The 20,942-nt window shown below is 42.1% G+C and overlaps 1 protein-coding gene across 1 annotated transcript; it reads right to left on the bottom strand.

Moving 5' to 3' along the window:
• Positions 1–1,261: 1,261 nt before the first annotated feature.
• On the bottom strand, positions 1,262–19,366 carry LOC143172440 (3-ketoacyl-CoA thiolase, mitochondrial-like). The gene is made up of 10 exons (XM_076361908.1): positions 19,293–19,366; positions 14,775–14,941; positions 12,645–12,773; positions 10,808–10,924; positions 9,237–9,384; positions 7,076–7,251; positions 5,971–6,100; positions 3,653–3,723; positions 2,872–3,026; positions 1,262–1,927 (listed from the first exon to the last, which is right to left on the bottom strand). Exons 1-10 carry the CDS (start codon positions 19,306–19,308, stop codon positions 1,843–1,845), a joined length of 1,194 nt encoding a protein of 397 aa, XP_076218023.1. The 5' UTR covers positions 19,309–19,366; the 3' UTR covers positions 1,262–1,842.
• Positions 19,367–20,942: the final 1,576 nt, after the last annotated feature.

Here is a 20,942-nt window from a genome sequence, read left to right as displayed (position 1 = left end):
CGTGGATCTCAAAAAACTGAGTGATAAAAGGGGGAAATGAAACATTATGTGCAAAATAAAGTGCACGAAGGGGATTATTCTTTACTGTACCTACACAGTGATGAGCTCTGAAAGAACTGTTACTACACAGGGATGAAATCTTGGAAAAATTGCGGCCAGTTCTCTGAAAAGAAGAGTTCAGTGATTATCCACAGTCATGAAGGAAGAGGGAATTAGTTATTGGTTATTATGGAAGGAACTAAGAATAGAAAACATCCTGCTTTATAAAATCCACGTGGCAACTGTATCTTGAACAGAGAAACCCCAGTAACCCTAACTTACTAAGATACAGTAGAAAGAGGAAAACAGATACTGCGTTAGATGAACATCTGGTTTGCTGCCTCACGGCAGCTGGGTTTTTTTGAATCCATATAAACAGCGCTAAATATTTCTACAGTCATTAAAGACACTGCATCCATAAAAACCCCACGAACGGTGATCAGCATACTTCAACTGTTATCCACCAGTTGTAACAATACTTGCCTTGACCTGCATTTCTTGCTAGGCTAGGCAGCCAGGTTTTGAATAACGTTCCATCTTTCACAATCATCACAGCTCACGGCAGTGGAGGGACAAGAAGTTGTAGATAAGCAGTATTTTGATAGTGGACAGAGGATGAGAAAGAGTAAAGGCTGAAGTCTGCTACTATTTTAGTCTATGTAGCACAGTACAGGCTATGGAGAAGTGCGTGCCGTCTCTGACATGGATCCATTCAACTAACTGAGTATCTACTGTAGGCATCTACATCAGAGCAAGCTGCAAGTTGCTCTTGACAGTACAGCGAGCCTAGAGGACTTCAGTGAGTATAGTCAATGGAGATCTCGTTTCATCCAAACGTCATGTACATTATGTCAAATGATTCATAACTTCAACTCCACTGCCTGTGAGAGGCAAGACAACTTGCTCAGATGTGCACCTCTCAAATTCGCTAAGAACAGCCCCGCATTAAGTGATCCAAGAGATACAGGTGATACTATCAGAGGAAGCTAAGAAATGAGTTGCTGTATCTATGTAGTTACCATGCAGCAACACAGTTAGATGCAACTACCCCGCTTCTTGGAAGGCTGGCAGATTTGCTAGAGTTCCCTAGAAACTACCTTGTAAACACCAGTTATTTCTCGGTCAGGAAAAACAGTCTCTCCGAAAACAAACACTGACTTACCAAAAGTAACAATTCTCACAGTGATTGACTTTTAAAATAAACAAACAAATGAACACCATGCCCTTTTTTCTGTCATATTTATTGTTCTTTTGGGAGGCACAATGGGAATTTCAGCTTTCGCTCATTTTCTTTTCCCTTGCAAAACAGCAGGGTACAGGTTACAGCCATCAATCTGCAAACAGTATATACTTCAGAAGGTTTCCAATTAAATTTTCACATTTCCTGATGATAAAAAAAGGCACATGTGCCAGACAGCAGCAGTAGCTGAAATAAGAATAGTTTAAGCAATACTTGCTTAAAAAGCTGCACTGACTGCTATTTTAAGGCAGGTTTGGTGAAAGTTTGACAAGCAATTTCCTCAGGAAATGAAAAGAATTTTGCCTACAGAAATACATTAACTTTGACTGAAAAGAGGCTTTCAGAAAATACTTCATCAGTGTGAAATTATATTGATGTTACACTTCCTTTAGTTAGAAAGACATTAATGAATCTTTTTGTTCAGAATTCAGACTTCTCAGCTATTCCTTTACCTTGCAGGAATGGCACAAAACGAAGGCAGGTAGTGATGCTTTATTGTCACAAAAGGCAGAAGTTTCTCAGGGAATTAGTAATTCGGGCAACACTGCAGTCTCCATAATCTCTCAGGCTGTGTTCTCAATGATAAGAGCAATACCTTGTCCACCGCCAATGCAAGCTGACCCAACTGCATATTTCCCGCCACGACGCCTGTACAGAAAAAATTACAGTGCAAATTATTTACATTTATGAAACCATAGTAGTTGTTGTCCTCATTTTATGAAAGGAAACTAGCTATCAACTAGGTACTACTAAAGATGACGTTTTAGAATGTGTATGTTCTTCTTTTCCAAGAAATATATCATGAAGCCTCAACTGATGTTGAAATATTTCTGTAGAAAACCAAGGAGTTGCAGGTCTGAGTCTTTTACCATGTAAAAGACGGTACGTTATATTGTTTTTAGGAATACAAAATGGTAAGGAATGACATTACGGGACACTTGTGGTTTCAACACATAATAAAAATGGCATAAGTAAAATAGAATTTTATTGCCAAGGTAGTTTGTAAAAGCTGAGTTTTCTACCGCCACACTCCAAGAAAAAGTTTTCTGCAAGGTGCAAATTAACTGAGGCTTTATGGCTGAACACTAATATAGTGTTGCAAGTACAAGCAAAAAGATACAGTGATCTCTGCCCTGAGGGGAGGGAGAAGAAAAAAGAAAATTCAGATTAAAATGGTGCTAAGCATATCAAGCAAGCCAAAAGAGTCAAAATTTCTGAAAATGGACCAAAGGAGAAAGGTGGTGATGACAAAGCCTTTTAAATGGACGCTGTTAAGAAAAGAACAGACTTTGCTTAAAGGCCATTTCAATAAAGGAAACCTTCCCACTGACTACTGCGGGCTTGGATCAGATCTAGAGGAAGCAAAAAATCCTGTAATGACAACAGAATGGAATAAGAGGTAAGCTGCAGGACCTGGACTACAGCACAAAGGTAACAAATTTGTACGGAAAGCGGCACGCTTCAGTGTGGAGAGTTTTAAGTCAGCAGACTGAAAGATTTTAATCACACAGTATCCATACTAAAAATCTTTTGCAGGTGTAAATACATCAAGCATTGCATTCACTACCAGCAGCTATCGGCTACGTACATACCTTAATTCATGAACCAGATGAGCTGTGATCCGTGATCCTGAAGCACCCAAAGGATGACCTATAGCGATGGCACCTCCGTTGACATTGGTTTTTTCAGGGTCAAGGCCCAAAACTTTTTCGACAGCTAGATACTGAGGTGCAAATGCCTCATTCACCTAAAACATCAGAGAAACAATACAACTGTTCGTGTCCGACTTTCCACACAAGCTTTCAGCAGAATGTCTGCACACAAGATTAAATGAGGTGTGCTTCTTCTCCAGGTCATTTTGATTGAGAAAAACATTGTGTTTCTAAAAGCGTACTCAGACAACATACAAATTGTCAGGCCAACCCAATGGAAATTCTAATCCTTCTGGCACATGTGATACAAAGCAAGTATGTAGTATATTTTATAAAAAAAAGGCGTGGTATATTCTGATGCAATGTGTTCATGAAGAGCCTATTGCTCTGACAAAAAATGGCCTTCTTCACAAATGGAGAAGCGTGACTAACTTAAAACATTAACAGTCCAGCCAACAGAGTAAAACCTCATGTCACATGAGGATATTTTTTTCCATGGAATGCTATCACACCGTTTTCAATTTCCACGTGCCTGAGATTTTTGTAATGACTGAGCAACTGTGTGGTAGAAACTAGATGGATAGAGGTCAGGCAGGCGAGGTGAGTCAGGTGGGCTCCAGGCATGCGGAAACACCTACCTTGTGATGACGGGCTACACGAGTGGAATGTTTCTGCTAAAAAGATCAGGAGTAACCTCACTGTTCATGTTAAAACTCCTTACCTCTACCAAATCCATGTCTTTCAGGGTCAATCCTGCTTTCTTCAGAACCTCGGTAATTGCAGGTACAGGGCCTATTTGGAAATTGTATGCACAGTTAGTTAAATAAATAAATAAATAAATAAAGGCTTATAAACATGTTATACATAGGATAGCTTCGTAAAGCCTCATCAGCTCCCCTCCCATGAGCCTCTGTGCAGCCAATGAATTCTGATATGCCACTCACCTGCTTTATTAGGTGGTAAGAGAACTCCTAAATCTCAAAACTGTTTGGCAGCCTTCTCAACACACTGCCAGGGGAAGTTAGGAGTGTCACACAGTGCACAGCTATGTTGGTAAACACACGCGTAGCTTTCAAGTCAAGAGAACTGACAGTCCCCAGCCAAATAAAACAACTTCACGACAGTTTTGAGGCATTCTCCTTCCCAGTACTCTTAGTTCAGCTTATTCTTTCCTCACAACTTGCAGCCTCCAGGTATACAAAAAAGAAAAAGGCAGGCTGTTCTAGAGTTTGCTGGTCACGTGTTTATATTAAAACAACAGTACTTATAACTAATTTACCTGAGAATCTTCTAGTCAAAAAACCTAAGAATAAAATGTACCCTTGGACCCAGGTCCCAGCCAATTGAAGACAGTAAGATTGTTTTTGAGAATATTACAGAGTTTGGCAATAAATCTGTTCTCTGGAAGAAAGCTGACATCTGCGATCTAGTATAATCCACTAGCGGAGATTAATCTCAAAGCACAGCTACCTAAGGAAAGAGACACTCAAAGAGAATTTGAAAGGGCTAATTAGGTACGTGCTTGTAGGACAAAGATACTGAGATGTTAGATGGCAGCTGATCATTAGACAAAAAAACCCAATCCTAAAATGTTAACAATCCTAAACGCTATCTCACTACCAAAAAATGGTGCTGAAAACTCGTAGCTCAAAGAATAAAAAACATAAAAATAAGTAAATGACTGAAGAGACAGAAAAATTAAAAGAAGGGCCCAGTTCAAAGTTCAATGGATTATTAGAAAGCCTCAGGCGGCTTAATACTAGACTCTAAATGCATCTCATTACGGACGGATTTTAGTATGCCCGTTACGTGTGAGAGTAATGGGAGGGTCTCATGTGGACAATGCAAAGACCATTAATGACAGCCAAGGAGACTTTTTCCCCCTCTCTCTCTCTTTTTTTTTTAAATAATGAATTTTCTCACTAGACATTGTGAGGCAGGACTCCCTATCACTACCAGTATGTGAAAGGGCAGTTGCTCAGTCTGAGCTCCTGTTCTCAGACCTGTTGCTGTCATGTCGATGAATCTCATCTGGTCTTTTTGAGTTGCTGGGGACAAGCTGTGGTGTTAAGGAGTTGGGATACTAACTGTTTCTCCGTATGATTTATGAAGTTTTTAAACAAGCTAAAAGAGTTGCCTGACCTAGAAAGAAAGGGCTAATTTAGAAAGCACAATGACAGTATGAAGTCTAGCGAAAGAAACCCTCCCTCTACATTTGCTTTGAAGGCTGCGTTAGTCAGATAGTCCGATCAAGAAAAGAAATCCGACAATGATTCATTTGCATTTCTACTGACACATGGAAGCAGTCAATAATGACCTCTCTGAACAGAATGGCAGAAAGGAAAAGCGATGCTGGGATACAATGCTGTCTACAAACTAAACAGAAGGGAAAAATCCTGGGATGTCTGGATTGGCTTTGAGGGTTTGTTTGCGTTAACAGCTACTTGATTAGGAAGCATAAAATACGGGACTAACAAAAAAGAGAAGTAGTTGGTTTGCCAAAATAACACCTGAACGGATGTGTATCCTGGAATCCGATCTTAGCTTGAGCAACTGAGTAACTGCTGAAAGGGGTACACATAGCCAATACTCCGTCAGCAAGAGGTGAGGAAGACAACTCATACTTACACATTTAATAATGGGATTTAAAGCTTACAGGAAACTAAAATGAATTTCAGGAGAAAACTGGCTTTAAAAAAATTGAGAGAGTGCCTATTTTCTTGACTTACTAACAGAGAGAGTAAAAATGAAAAAAAAAAGAAAAAAGGTGTCTGGGGGACTATAGTTCAGTGCTAATGCTATAGGTCAGGCACCAGACATCCCCCTTCAGCCAAACTGAGAGGTAAGTCAGTCTCTCTGCATGAGAGGGATGGACTGAAGCAGTGGAACAGACAGTCTCGCTGCAGTAAGCCACACAAATGTCTTCAGAGCCAGCAGACTCACCACTGCAGCCTCCCTTTCTTTCCTTTAGAATGCCCAACGCAAGAATATTTTAATGCTGCTTGATGCTGTAAAATAATGTGCTTTATTGCAACTTACCAATGCCCATTATGGAAGGGTCACAGCCAGCTGAGTGATAGGCTACTACTCTTGCCAGAGGAGTAAGACTGTGCTTTTTAAGTGCTGATTCACTGGCAACGATGACTGCACCAGCTCCATCACACACCCCCTTGCAGTAAGAGAGAAAAGCATTCTTAGTGGAGAAAATACAAACAAAACAACCCCACACTTTAAACTAAATATGCCCCTCAAAAAAAGCTTGAGTCCAAGACACTATTATTAACACTTAACAGACAATTGTATTAGTGTTCATTCAAAACAACAAACCACAATCTTTCACTGTTCTGTGGCCTGTGAAAGAAAGTTAAATATAGATGTTAAATTAATTTCAATGTTTTAGAAAAGTAAAATACACTTTTGCCACTTAAAGTCTCCCTTACACTGGAAACATCATTCTGTAGACTTGCAAGAACACTATTAATATTGGATAATGTATGTACTATTAATTATAAAAGATACTTTACAGACACCCATACTTACTGTGGCTATGATCTATTTTAGGCAGGAATTCAGATTTTATGATCACAGTGGTCCTTCTGGCCCAAAGAACATTAATCAATTGATTAAGATAATGACTGTAAGAGGAACAGTCCGTAATGACATGCTGCTAAGCACCCAGTCTACTCTGGGTAAGAGTAAAATGTGGTTTGGACTAGAGAGGATACTAATTGTGGTACAAAGATGAGCAGCAGCAGCATGCCCACTAATACAATGCATGATTTGTAAAGCAAATGTTCAGTAATCATTGCCCCCAAAAGAAAGGAGAATGGCTAATTCTACACAGCTGCTGCAGGTTATCAACTGCATAATCCAAGGCTGATGAGCGAGTCAATGCCTCACTAAAAGAACAGTGACAAGCCACAGAACCAAATTTTTAGGACATAGGAGCAGACTGAAGGATCCCCTGCCATCTTGGGGCTGGAACAGTCAACCAGGGGCATTCAATTACAGAATTAGAAATCATTTTCGTCAGGAGACACCGCTGACAGCCAAAGGTGGCTCAGTGAGACATAAATACAGTGACAATAAAGCTGGAGAACCTTAGAGGTGACACTTTCACAACCCAAGGCTTTGACGTACTCACTGAAGCATTCCCAGCAGTCACCGTTCCATCCTTTTTAAAGATAGACGGGAGTTTTGCCAATTGTTCCAGAGTGGTCTGGGGTTTTGGGTGCTCGTCCTTTTGCATACTTTCTTTCCCCTTTTTTGTTTTCACTTCAATTGGTGCCATCTCAGCATTAAAGTAACCAGCATCATGAGCTGCAACCACAAAAAGGAAAATAAAAGGACTCTGATAAAAATATCAAGATGATTGCGCAGCATGACCAATAATCCTATTTTCATGTGCACACAACTTTTGCTCTATTTTAACGAAGAGCTCAGGGACAGTACTGTTTACGCTTTTTTTTTGTTTACATAGGCTGGTTGGTGTTTTATTGTTTGTTTTTTTAGAAACTGGGCAAAAACTCTACAAGTACGTTCTCAAACTTCTCCAAAGAAAGTCTCAAATATTAAAGTGTTATTTCAGCTTTAAATAACTGAACTCTTTTTTTTTTAACCACTAGATTTACTTTTGGTACACATCCCCCTGTATTGTTGCTTTATTCTACAGCTCTGTCACTTATCAGAGGGCCAAGAAGCTGTAAATCTCACTCAGAGAGGAATGTGAAAAAAATCCTGAGCCACATTTTCTCTGTTGATAACCAACATGAGCTATTGTTTAACAATTACAATCCTGTTCGAGCTGCTCCTCCACAGCATCTCACAGTCAAGTCACAATCTTAGAACGCGATTCAGCTGCCTAAACAACCTGAGACAATTCAAGGCATTGTAGGTATCTAAGATGCCTGTAAGAGCATCTGGCCACACCACCTAAGATGACATTAGACGCCAATATTCAGACAACTAAATGCTACCTTTTGTGTCCACAACGTTGATCTGAACATATTTGATTTAAAAACAAAACAACTCCCATCTCCCAAAACTGAACCAAGACTCCCAGCCACTTCAAATCATTCCACAAATGCAACCCTAAGGGATTTAAAACTAAGACACTGAAATTGCCAGAGCTGATGTTTTTTAGCTACCTCTGAACTTTCTCAGTAAATTCTACAACATCTTTTTCTTTCCTGATTAGCCCCAGGACTCTCTCTTTAGTGTGGAGTAAGATGAGCTGGTCATAACAAGCAGAAATAAAAACAGCAAAGCAAAATCCTAGAAAACAAGAAAGAAGCAAAAGCCTCTTCAGGGGTGCAGTTTCTAAAAAAGGCTCCAGGAATGACAGGAGTTAGCTAACAAGATCAGCAGGGAAGGTAACACACAACCGAGAAAAGTTACAAAAAGCACTGCTACACCCACTGAAAAAAAAACACAAAATCTTCCTTCGAGAGCAGCAGCTGTTAAAAAGCACCATCATTAGAATCTAAAAGTATGCTGAGATCTTTGCTTCTTATGTTCACTTTTGGATTGCAATGTATGTTGAAGCCCCAGGACGACCACTACACATTCTACTGGCTTTTGGCCTACCATCCTGTTGACATTATCAATCAATTTCACAGTAACCCAATGCCTCTGAATTATGGCTTTGGCATGTAAACCAGCCAGAGAACAGTTTAAATGCAGGTCCTGAACAAATATCCCCTCTTCAGATTCCATCTTCTCTAACTGTCCAAGGGTTGTAGACTAGCATATGATTTGCAAAAGGAAGAAAAAGGATTTAGATCAGTTATAGCACATGCTGGCATGCAAGAAGGATGTGGGTCGCTGTGGGAGAGGACTGCTCTGCAGTGAAGCGGAAAGAAAGGAGAGGAGTCAGGCATGCCTGGGGCAACGCTGCTCTGCTGCAGGGAAGACAAAGGCAAGGCACCCCACCAAAAGGCGCGCCAGCAAGCTACATTCATGAACATGGATCCTGTTCAGGCAGGAGGTGACACGTGACAGGCCTGAACGGCTATTGAATGTCCACTAGGAAGATGCAGCAAGCCAGTGGAAAGGGGCTCCTTACTTAACCTGCTGATAGGCACAACACCTGACTCGGTATATTCAAAGTCAAACCCCCTAGGGAGTGGGCTACTTGTATCACAGGGCAAACAAAAGCATGAATTACAGTATCTGCAAATCAAAAGACAAATTACACCAAGATGCATGAGCTACACAAAACTTAAAAATACTTTGAATCGATGCTAAAAACTGACTAGATTTGAAACTGGTATCATATAAACGCTTCCATTCCTAAATTTACTAACCAGCTTTGCATCTCTGTTGCGTTTTGAATGCGTATCGGTCACAGTCCTCTCGCGTGATGTTGTATTTTGCAGCCAGATTTTCAGCTGTAACTGCCATAGGTATTTTAACATGCGTATCTGTTAGACCTTCCCACAGTGTGTCTTCCAACTGCATGGAACATTATGAAAAGAAAATTATAAAGCACTGCAATATTAACATTTATTATTGACAGTTTCTAATTATTCAGCAGCCACTTGGAAACTAACGTCTCTTTGTAAAATTAACTCAGGTTACCTACAGATACTTTATTTAAATTAGAACAAACACACTGCAAAACAGTATGCAAGTTCTTGTGTGTTATTTTAGTTAATCTACGTTGTGCTCTAGTGTGGTTCTTTCCGCTCATATGTGGCCCTGAGAGGTTTGGGAAAAGCCTATGGTTCTTAGCATTTCAACATATTTCACTGCTTCATGAATTATTTATTAGAGACCTGTGAGAAAACACACCTGTCTTTCTGGTTACCAAGAAGGACAGGTGAGGAACTGAAAAGGCATAGCAGCCTACCGATTCTTCGGCTCTCTCTCTACTGCCAAGTAAAATAACCTTACTTGAGTCAAAGGTTTCTGTGGGTAAAACATCTCAGGTGAGAAAATACGCAAGTCTAACTTCACTTAACCTGATAAAGGCAGTCCAGATGGGTTTTGTCACCTCTCTGTCACCAGTAAAGTTCCGCAAGATAAATCACTCATTCACCTGCAACTGTACAATTCAACTATCTTCATGGTAAGAACCCAGTGGCACCTACGGAGACTCAGTGTCATCAGCAACCCTGTGAAGGTGTTCCCTGTAGGTACTGAGGCTCAGTCAACAGTGCCGCACCAGATTCACAGAACAGAGTCAAGCATACCTCATGTTCACCATCGTCATAATGGAAAAACAGCGTAGAAAAAACCAAAGGGCTGAAACACTGAAATACCCCAATTTAGCATTTTGATGTTGGTTATGACCCACTGAATAAATGGTAATCATCAGAGCAGAACTGGATCCTGCTCCAAATTTCCTACAGTATTCACTAAGGATATATCTTCAGGAGATAATGTAAAAATAATTTCTCTGTCAATGGATTTATTTTCAATTTACCGTTTTTAAAATGCTTACAACTTGGAGGTATACATGTCTTTTACCAGTCTATCTACCCATTGCTAGCCTTACTAGCTTCACCTAAACTGTGTATGCCTCTATTTCACTGCCTCTGACATCAGAAAATTTTTTATATTATATACAGTACTTTGATGGGAGGTACCAAGTGAACTAAGTTTTGTGTCTAAGAGTTTATTGATATGTTTAACATGGAACAGGAGTTCAAAGATAGTTTTGGAAAAGTTAGAAAACTGGCATGCTTAACAAAATTGCCTGAACCTACTGTTTTCATAATGACTGAATAAATGCTTTGGACAACTAAATCAGGATCTAATCTCCAGTAATTTCATTAGCAAGGATATAGCGTCTACAGGCCCAATACTTTACGTTGCTGTGTAAACATGACTTTATTCACAGGGAAACAGAAAAAGTAAAAAAAAAGTACTAGACCTTGAGTTCTGCTCCTAATCTGGTTCCAAATCGAATGTTTCGAACTGCATAAGGAGCCTGACTCATATTTTCAGCTCCGCCACACAGAACAACTTCTGAGTCATTAAGGCAAATTTCCTGTTAACAGAAAAACAAAACAGATCTAGGATTTAGTTTGCTGGTTTTGTAAGACAATAACAACTGTTTTAGAAAAAGACCCCGTCACCTACAAAGCCACACACAGAGAATGAATTCATGCTTAGCCATGTGTATATTTATGAAGGGTTTACCCTTCTATTAAGATTGGGGTCTGCCTCTTTCATTACGTGTTCCTTCTTCTTCCTTTCAGCAAGGAATGATTATATCAATGAGGGAGGAAGAGAATATGGGTGCACGCATGTGACAGGACTGATGGACAAAGCCATTACGCATCTGCATGCTTGTGTGGTTAGGTTCACAGATGGTTGAACTTTTTTTTTTTTGGAGCTCCTAATCTTCTCAAAAGGAACACAAATTAAACCTCAAAGCCTGAAACTAGACCTTACGATTCTAAAAAAAAGGGGACATCATTTTAGAAAACATTAGCCAGGTAGGCTGCCAAAAGAAACCCCCAAAACGCACTAATTCATCACTGACAAATCGCACAGAACCTAAAAGTCCCAATTCCTAAACGCACCATCAGACCACTCAAAAATTCTGCTTCCTTAAAATGATTCACTCGGACAGTTAAGGTTATTTGTGTACTGGAATGGAAGCAGATGAAATTATCTTGATATGCATTTCAGATGACTAGTCAATAATTACTACGACTGATTTGCAGTAATATGTGCTGAGATGCACCCTATGGTTACCAAAAACTTTGTGCACATTTAAGAAGCTCAGAATAGAATCCACAGCTTTGTTGTGTGCCAGAGAAATACAGAAACGTTAGCTGCATTGATGAAATGCCATCTTTGGAAAAGACCTCGCAACCATACTTTCAATGTAAGTGGTCAAATTCTCCACCAGATTTTTTCAGTGTAGGCTAACGTGTGTATAGCCTTTGCAGAAAGCACTAGAAAAAACAGTTACATGGATATTATTGTAAACATGTAACCTTAACTCGACATTGTCTTCCACAATTTTTCCTCTAGAGGATCAGACCTAAAATAATTCTCTAGCCAATGGGAACTTCTTTAAAAAAAAAAAAAAACACAACTATGTGCTTGCTCAAATATTCATAAAATACCCTTTAATTTTGTAAAGTCTAGACCACTGCTAGTCGTAGACCACTGATGTCTATGAACAAATGAAATAAATATCACTGTACCATCTTACTCAGTGGTTTTGGCCAACCACTCAAAGAGAAGGTGATTTTATTCTATTTTAGAAGAAATGACGCTATAAATTATCTAACCCATGAGAGGGTTCAGATCTTTGAAAAAAAAGACACTTAAAAAGCACAAGTTGCTGCTTAGCTAGCTAGCTAGGTGAGAATATAAACAATGATCAAAAGATGAAAGCGTCCTGTTGTGGTTCTGATGCCCAGTAATTCCAATTCATACAAACAGGATCACAGAATGCAACTATTGCACAGCTGAGCTCTATTTCACCGGCTAACACTTGCTGCATTCCTTAGATGAAACTCAAAATAGCTACAATGATGATTTTTAAAACCAACCACAAAATATGGCACTGTGGAGGCTGAACTCTTGCACAAAACCATGCAGGGCAATAGGAAGTCCCTACCAGAGGTGGCTAAAAATCCATGATAAGACTCATCCCAAACACGAAGTACACATTTCTACACCCGTCTCTTCTCTCATGTTAACAGTCTGATAAAGGTTACAACTAATACAGGAAAAAAAGAGCTTTGTACCTGACATCCACTGGCAATGGATTGGAAACCAGAGCCACAAAGTCTGTTGACAGTGAGGGCTGGAACTGGGACAGGAATTCCCACACGTAAACCAACATGTCTTGCAATATAAATCGCATCTGCGGAGCTCTGCAGACAGAACAAACAGGAGGTTTTGTTACACTCTAGTTTCTTTGGAAAGTAAAAGACTTGATGGAAAGTCAGAATGGTGTAATTGCATCACTGATATGCGTGTGTTCAACAGAAATCTGAAGTCATAACTTTGCTTCACTTCAAAACCACACCATCCTATATGATCAAAAAGGACCAATGTCTTAATACGCGTTTTAAAGAAACTCCGTGTCGTAAAGGCTAGACATCAGGCCAAAAACGGGACTACAGATGTTAAGACTGAAGTCAGCAACTTAATAGTCTTATGTTTTCCCTTATTTTCAAAGCAGCATACACACAACAGACTGACATAAGACCAGATTCTGACTGGCAAGCAGCACTTGTTTCAAGGTAAACTAAAATTGCTCAGACTAACGGGGAGGCCCCCAAAAAACAGACAGTGTGGAAAATGCGGAGATGCCATTGCTGCTTCATATCCACCTTGTGAAATTTTGTAACTGTGTTGTTCTAATTGGACACTGGCCTGTTCTAACATTGAAATCTCATTCCTCCAAAACTTTTCAAAGATGGTTATATCAGACTTATACTTGAAAAGCAAAGTAGTGCACACAGAGCAGCCTGCTTCAGAACCCACTCCTTCAATAAACCAGGCTCCAACATGAGATGAAACAAAAATAATGAGGCTTTTGCATTTCAACTACTGAGTCAGCAGATGATGGCGAGTGCAGGTACAGAATAAAAAATTGTAACAGCACTGCTATAGGTTTGTAATGGACCTTTTCCAAACAGAGAGAACACTCATGCTCTTGGGGATCATGCCCTAAGCTAATATGTATTATAAAGACAAAGCTCTGTGCACAATGCTACCTGCCAATGCAAGTTCAGGGGAAAAAAAAAAATTAGTCAAGCCACTTCTGCTGAAGAAGGGGAGTTTAAAATGGTCATACATTCATAGTTATTTAAACTTAATCATATAATATTTAAAAGGAATCCAGAACTAAAAAAAGAAAATCTATTGGGATGGGGAAATATGATGCAAAGGAAAAGAAATGTAATTTCAACATGAAAAGACCTTTTTTTTATTAGGAGAAAGCTATTTTTCTGTGAAAGCATTACAGGAGATTTGGATGCTGCAATTTTTTTTCTTAGGCCACAAACAGTTCTTACAAAACCTAAAAAGTTGAATAAAAGAAGCTGAGATGGTAGCTGTAGGGGACTGAATAACCAAAAGCTACTCTTTTGGCTGAAAATCCTTAAGAAAGAATACTGCACATTTGTTCACTTATGAAAGTTCTCAGGTATTTTTCTTCTGCACCCTTGAAACACTCAATGCAAAATAAGGCTGCTTAACCTTAATAATGGTGAAGTCAGAATACAAACCAAAACCAACCAGAAATGCTCTTTGCTGTCTTGCCTAAAACAAAGACCCTAATCTAGATACGTGGATAATTGCAGTTTTGCAATGCTGGTGCCCTGCATACAATAGGATCTACACCACAAGCTCTTTGGAAAAGCTATGATTGTCCAAATCCACGGCATGTATCCCTTCAGCTCAAAGTAAACTCATGTTCACTCAAAAAAATTCTATTTAGAAAACTCAAGGGAAGTGGGCTCAAATCAGTTACAGTCTCCAAAAAGAAAGGGATTTATCTATTTCAGTGAAAACTCACTGATCATTTGAGTTCCACAGCTCAAGTCATTAAAATAGGAAAAATGTGCCAGGGATTACCAACTAACCGCTCAATGAATCCGCATTTTTAAATCAGCTTGTCCTACTTTAAACTACCTTTGGTACCAAAAAAAGAAAGCTAAGCCTTGCTCCCAATAATATCACAAATCATGCAGGGTACATCCCTTAAACGTGAACAGGAAACACTACACTATAATCGCTACTTACCCATTCCATTTCCACCCCTTTGGTTTATTCTTGGCTGCAAAGCAGAGGTAGCTATCTATAGGACCACACTGAAGGAGACGACTGAAATAATCACTGACCAGCAAATCTTCCATGCTACCAACCTGCATGACACTGCCGACAATGACACTGTCAATGATCTCAGGAGAGACCTTGCCAGCAGCCAGTGCAGCTCGAGCAGCGTGTTCTGTCAGATCGGTGGCTGTGAAGTCCTTCAGCAAACCTCCATAGGTCCCGAAAGGAGTTCGCTTCGCCGCAACAATGAATACACCTGCAACAGAAGCAAGAATTATCCAGATGTGCAGAGTCTAACAAACAGAAAATCACCAAGTCAGCCTCAACTGAATAACACCCTAAATTCACAAGAGGCTTTGTAAATAAATATAGACAATGTGAAACCACGCAGTTCAAGATAAATAAGCCTTACGATACAGCAATACTTTAGACTGGGAAGGTATGCAGAATTAATGATCAGAAAGAAAAGCTGGGAAGATTCCAGAAATACCTCTTTTCCACAAAGAGGCTTGAAAAAAAACAGATAATTTGGATACTGGGCAGACAAAGGAGGCTGCCACACCACATCAGACATCAGTGCTAGTGTACTAAAAGCATGAAAGTAACATTCATGAAATCCCACAGTGGACACCTGTGAAATAATCAGATGAGGAACAGTTCTTTTAAGAAACAAAGAGGCCATTCCCTCATCCTAGAAAAATCAGCAGATTTGTGGCTTATACTCTGAAACAGTTTTCACAAAGAATTAAAAAAAAACAAAACAATAAAGCAAACCAAAAAACCTTTTTATATGCATTTTATCTTTGATTCCTTTAACTTAAGAGGAAAAACATTCCCTAATCAAAAACTTCACGGTATTTCCAGAATTACACAGGCCATCTAAACTGCACTAGCATCGGTCTTCCAGTTTCTGAGAAGAAAATCCAGTTTTCAACAGAGAGCGTGTGCAAGCGCATGCGTACAAGTGCATTGGCCAGAAGTAGTCTATATGAATTTCAGCTTGGGAGAAGCTGTCTCTGAACCGAACCGAACATCTACTGACTGCTCGTCACAGCGGCGCTCTGCTTCTGCGTGAGAAACACGCAGGAGGCAGCCTGTGAACTTTCCCCCAGTTGAACAACAGAGCTCACACACCCCTTTTCTACAGCTGCCATGAAGCCTCCACAGTTATTTTAAGGAACACTAGAAGGATATATTCAGATGTAAGAATGAAGGCAAATGAAAATGCCTGTTCATTAAGCTGCTCATGAACACTGTTTTCAAGCCTTCTGTTAAAGGCCGTGCGATCCATACTCTTTGGCTGGTTTGTCAGAGGGAGGGTGCTCCTCTGTCTCTCATGTACTTGGATCCCAGACCAGGTGATTTACAGAAAAGGGCTTTCCAAACTGGTGAAGGTCAAGCTTGCTCCACTGACAAGGACTTGAATGCAATGTTGGGATCTGAAACAGGCAATGCATATGCTCAGAAGATCATCTGGGAAATACCAAGTAGACTAAGCATGAATTGCAGCTTCAAGGACAGGGAGGAATGCTAAAACCAACGTGGCTTTCAAAACCATGAAGACAGCAGAACAGAGTAACACCCTCACACCCTGATGCTGCCCCTGGGCTTCTTTCTGGGGTACCCAGAAGACCTTAGAAAGAAGTCTTTGCTAAGCACACTACTGCTGCTCCCTTAAAATGTAGTGCTGACACAGTAACTCTTCAAAAACTGAGAAGCAGAATTTATTTCCTCAAAGGAATAAATAGCTGCTAACTATTATACATCCAAAAAGCCCACTCTTGAGGTTTTTAAGTGTAGAGGGAACACCACAGCCACTAAAAATATCTCTCTCTCGAGGTCTCTGTATATTCAGAGGCTGAAAAGTACCAAAGTTCCGCCAAATGCTTGGAACTAACCCCTTGTATACACGTAGTATATGCTATATTCGTCATTGTTTTTCACTCTTCATTTAATCATCATTCAGCTGATACCAGCAAGTAATTCAATTTAATCCAAAACAATTCTTAATCCATTGACTGAAAAGTTTTTACTCTGGTTGTACATATTTTTTCGAAAAAAGCTGAAAACTACTAACAGACACAACATGTGAACCCCTACAATTTTTTTAACAAAGGTGAGGATGCTTTAACTGATTTATGTTTATGGAAAATGGGTGTGTTCAACACAGTCACTCCAGGAGTAGTTCCTGGACTTTCTAAGTATTCAGGTGACAGATTTAAATTTACACCAGCAGTTTTCATTTAACTATCCAAAATGTATTGTATTAACAATAATTTATTGAATGTTAAGTTTGAGTCTTCATTAAATGCTAACAACGCTTGTAAAAAAAAAGACCCTTAGCTCTTTTAAGGATGATCTCATGTTCCTAAGCTTATCTTCCCGGCTGCAAAGCAGGCCTTGACACTCATCTTGCCAGCACTCCTCCTGCCCACTGATTCCTGTCCCTCTGTCTCCTCCAAAATCGTGCCAGCACAGCTGGTTGCAAGGCTTTGCTGCAGACCAGCTCAGGGACCTGCTTAAAAGAACTAGCTCTCCTCCCTTTTGGCCAGGTTGTTGGTTATCCACATTATTTGCTGAATCACATAGACTCTGTTGCCTTACAAATAAACAGTCCAGGGGCGAGGATGGAACTTTGCCCTTAAACCTTCCTTTCACAATAATAACAACATCTCTCTCTTTCACAGAGGCTGCTCACTGCTGCCTGGGGCCAAAGCGTAAACGAGACCAGATCACACAACTGCAGTAGCTGAAGACTAACCCAGAGTCGGCAGAAAATGAGGGGCTAATTTTCATTTGGATCAGTTCTGTGACACAGTTCACCTTCTGGCTGCTCAACAGAACAGTAATTCCAGACTAAGAGAGAAGGTTGGATTGAACCAGTAAGGGAAGAAGCAGCAGCAGCACAACCTGCATTGAGTTATGCTGAATTAAACTGACCACAGAGCCATACCCCTAAGGGTATATTACTCCAGAGCCTGCCTAATTTTGCTTGATTGGAGACACATCTACAAATGCTACTCCCTCCACAAAACTTCAGGAGGGGCCACTGGGGTGGCTGAAGTCCTGAGTGAGAAAGGACTCTGCCGCCTTTGTCAGCTCTTCTTAAGTCCCCGTTAATGTTCTACATTACCATGACAAGACTTCCAGAGTCTCTGCAATTTTCCAAGGTGATAAACACTGAATGAGAGCAGAATACTACCTAATGCATAGGGATCTGGAAACTTTTGGGGCTAGAAAGCAAAGAATCCTTATCAAATATTCAATTCAAAACATCTTTTAATCTGTTTTTGTTAACCACTTGCTGCTAAATGGGGTTCTGCTATTATAGGCCTGAAACATTCTCTAACCCTCCAACATTTCTCAAATGCACTTGGTATGAAAATATTTGTCAGATCCTATTTTGAAGGCCTAAAAACCAATCATTAACCTCCAAAAAAAATAAGGAGCAAGAACAGTGTATGAAAAATATTGTTGCAAGAGATTAGATTCTGAAACAGGCGTAGAAAACTAACACCAAACAAGTATGGGCAAAGCTTCTCTCTGTATTACCCATTTCAGCAGAGCAATACAGAATTACTGCAACGCTGACTAGACAGGCTTTCAGCACTGAAACCTCAAACCATGACTTATACATACGTTATTATTTAGGTACAGTCTGTCAAGTAGCAAAGCACTGTCAAATAGATAAAAAGCCCTATTTCAATAAATCTCAATTTTGTTTTCAAACAAGATCAGGTATTAAAGGGCATATTTATCTCATTTTAAGAAACACAAATTTTAAACCAGGCTGAGCATAAAGTACTTCTTTACGCAAAACACTTTGAGGAACTGTTGGCACTTACAGAGTTTATCCTGCCCTGTTATGCTAACACAGGCAGGGGCTGGATGTGACAAAATCAACTTTCAGTCACTGACACTTCGAGCGTCACTTCTAGTCACCGCACACAGACGTGGCCAGTTATTGGGCATACAGACGCACCCTTTGCTATAGGTTGGTTTGTACCATAACTGGCCTAAGCACTGCAGAAAGTCAAACGCAGGATATTCTGTTGTGCAAAGGGTTTGCAGGATTGCTCAAAACAGAGGCTTGCGACCGACGCCGCGCACCCCTTCTCCGCCCTCTGCGCCTAACACGGTTCAGTGTTTTTTGAAAGGTCGCATTTATTTCCAGCTGTGTCTCGCACGGATGCTGACACAGCATGGACGAGACAGCGGGGAGGAACCTTCCCCCCCCCCCGAGGGACAGGAACGGCTTCAGAGGCTCCATTTTGGATTTTCTGACGAACAACGCGAGCTGCCGCCCGCGTTACGGGCCCCTACAACCGGGCCGCCCTTGCGGCCAGGGCTGGGCCTGCCCCGGCGAGGCCCGATCCCGCCACCCGAGGCAGGACAGCCCGGACAGCCGCGGCACGGCCGGTCGCCTTCGCCTCAGACCCGGCCCAGCCTCCCCGCCAGACCGGCCCGCCTTCACGGAGCCAGGCCGGGCCCCGCTCCCCCTCAGGGACCGGCGGCCGCGCCACTCCCGCCGAAGAGTCAGGGACCCCCTATCCCGCACACGGTGGCAGGGAGCCGCCCGCCCCGCCGCGGGCTGACAGGAGCCTCACCCCGCAGGAGCGCCATAGCCGCGCCGCGCCGCTCCGCACCCCTCCGCCGTCTGCCGCGCCCGGCCCGGCCCGGCCCGCCCCCTCGCCTGCGCCTGACCCCCCGCACATTCGCCACGCTGGGGGCGGAGGGCGCAGGCACGCGCAGGAGGCACTTTTTAATTTATTTAAAATTTCTTTTTTTTTATTTCACTTCTACTTGATTTGATTTCTCCCTCCTCGCCGTCCCCCCCGTCCCGTCCCGCGCCTGGAAAGGGCGGCGCGGGCTTTGGCGAATCGGCGACGGAGGAGGAAACGGCGAGCGGGCGGCGCGGACCCCGCGGACCCCGCGGCGTTGCCCCGGCAACGGCGGCCGCGGCGGAGGTAGGCCCCGAGCGGCGGCGGGCGAACCGAGCCTCCTCCGCCCCGGCCCGGCGCGGCCCGGCCCGGCCCGGCCCGGCGCCGCCCCACCGCGGTCCGTGATGAGTAGCCACTGCGCAAGCCGAGTTCCGCGGGACCGGTGAGGAAGCTTGTGCTGGGGAAGGCACCTGAGACCCGCGGGCGGCGGACAGGGCCGGCCCCGGGGAGCCCTGAGGGCGGCTCCCCTCCCTCACGGGGCGAAGTCGCCCCTCTGAGCGCCTCAGTGGAGGTTCGCAGCCCTGAGCCGCTTCGCAGTCCGTAGCTGACCCAGCGCTGCCCCTATTTCCAAGCTTTATCCTTTCTGGACCTGCAGGGAGAAGAGTAGGACTTGCCTCCTGGTCTTCTCCGCGTCCCCTGTCCGTTGCAACCTCCCGGCTGTGGGTTGGGGATCCACAAAAAAGACCTGTCAAAGTTCTGGTGGTTGAAAATTCATGTCGAGGTATGGTTTACGTGCGTAAAAAAACTTTAGTGGAACCGTTCAGGCTGTCAGGCAGAAGATGGGAGGATCAGTAAAAATATTTCGTGTACAAATACAAATTGCCGTATGTCTTCATTGACGCAATTTAAGTTTTATGAATTTTCTAGAAGAAAAAATGTTTTCCTGTGAACAATCCCATTTTTGATTAAAAAAAAAAAATCTTTCAACTGCTTTCCCTACGTAACTCCAATGATTTCCTGAATCTAGAGATGAGTGAATGTACAATGACATGCAACTTTGTCTTTAAAAAAAGCAGAGGGTTTTACTATATTTTCTCTCCCTGCCATTGACTTGACTTATCTCATTTAAGCACGTGCACAGGGGCTGGCACTGCGTCTCCTCTTCTCTGTTCATTTGCGATGGCCTGCAAGGCCGTAAGATCATAGAATCACAGAATGGTTTGGGTTGGAAGGGACCTCTAAAGGCCATCTAGTCCAACTCCTTGCAACGAGCAGGGACATCTTCAACTAGATCAGGTCGCTCAGAGCCCCGTCCAACCTGACCTGGAATGTTTCCAGGGATGGGGCATCCACCACCTCTCTGGGCAACCTGGGCCAGTGTTTCACCACCCTCAGTGTAAAACGTTTCTTCCTTCTATCTAGTCTGAATCTCCCCTCTTTTAGTTTAAAACCATTCCCCCTTGTCCTGTCGCAACAGGCCCTGCTAAAAAGTCTGTCCCCATCTTTCTTATAAGCCCCCTTTAAGTACTGAAAGGCCACAATAAGGTCTCCCCCAAGCCACCTCTTCTCCAGGCTGGACAACCCCAACTCTTTCTA

Source organism: Aptenodytes patagonicus, chromosome Z (genome assembly GCF_965638725.1).
Source record: "Aptenodytes patagonicus chromosome Z, bAptPat1.pri.cur, whole genome shotgun sequence".
Taxonomy (NCBI): domain Eukaryota; kingdom Metazoa; phylum Chordata; class Aves; order Sphenisciformes; family Spheniscidae; genus Aptenodytes; species Aptenodytes patagonicus.
Note: the sequence above shows the minus strand (reverse complement) of the source record. Positions and strands in the feature narration are given on the sequence as shown.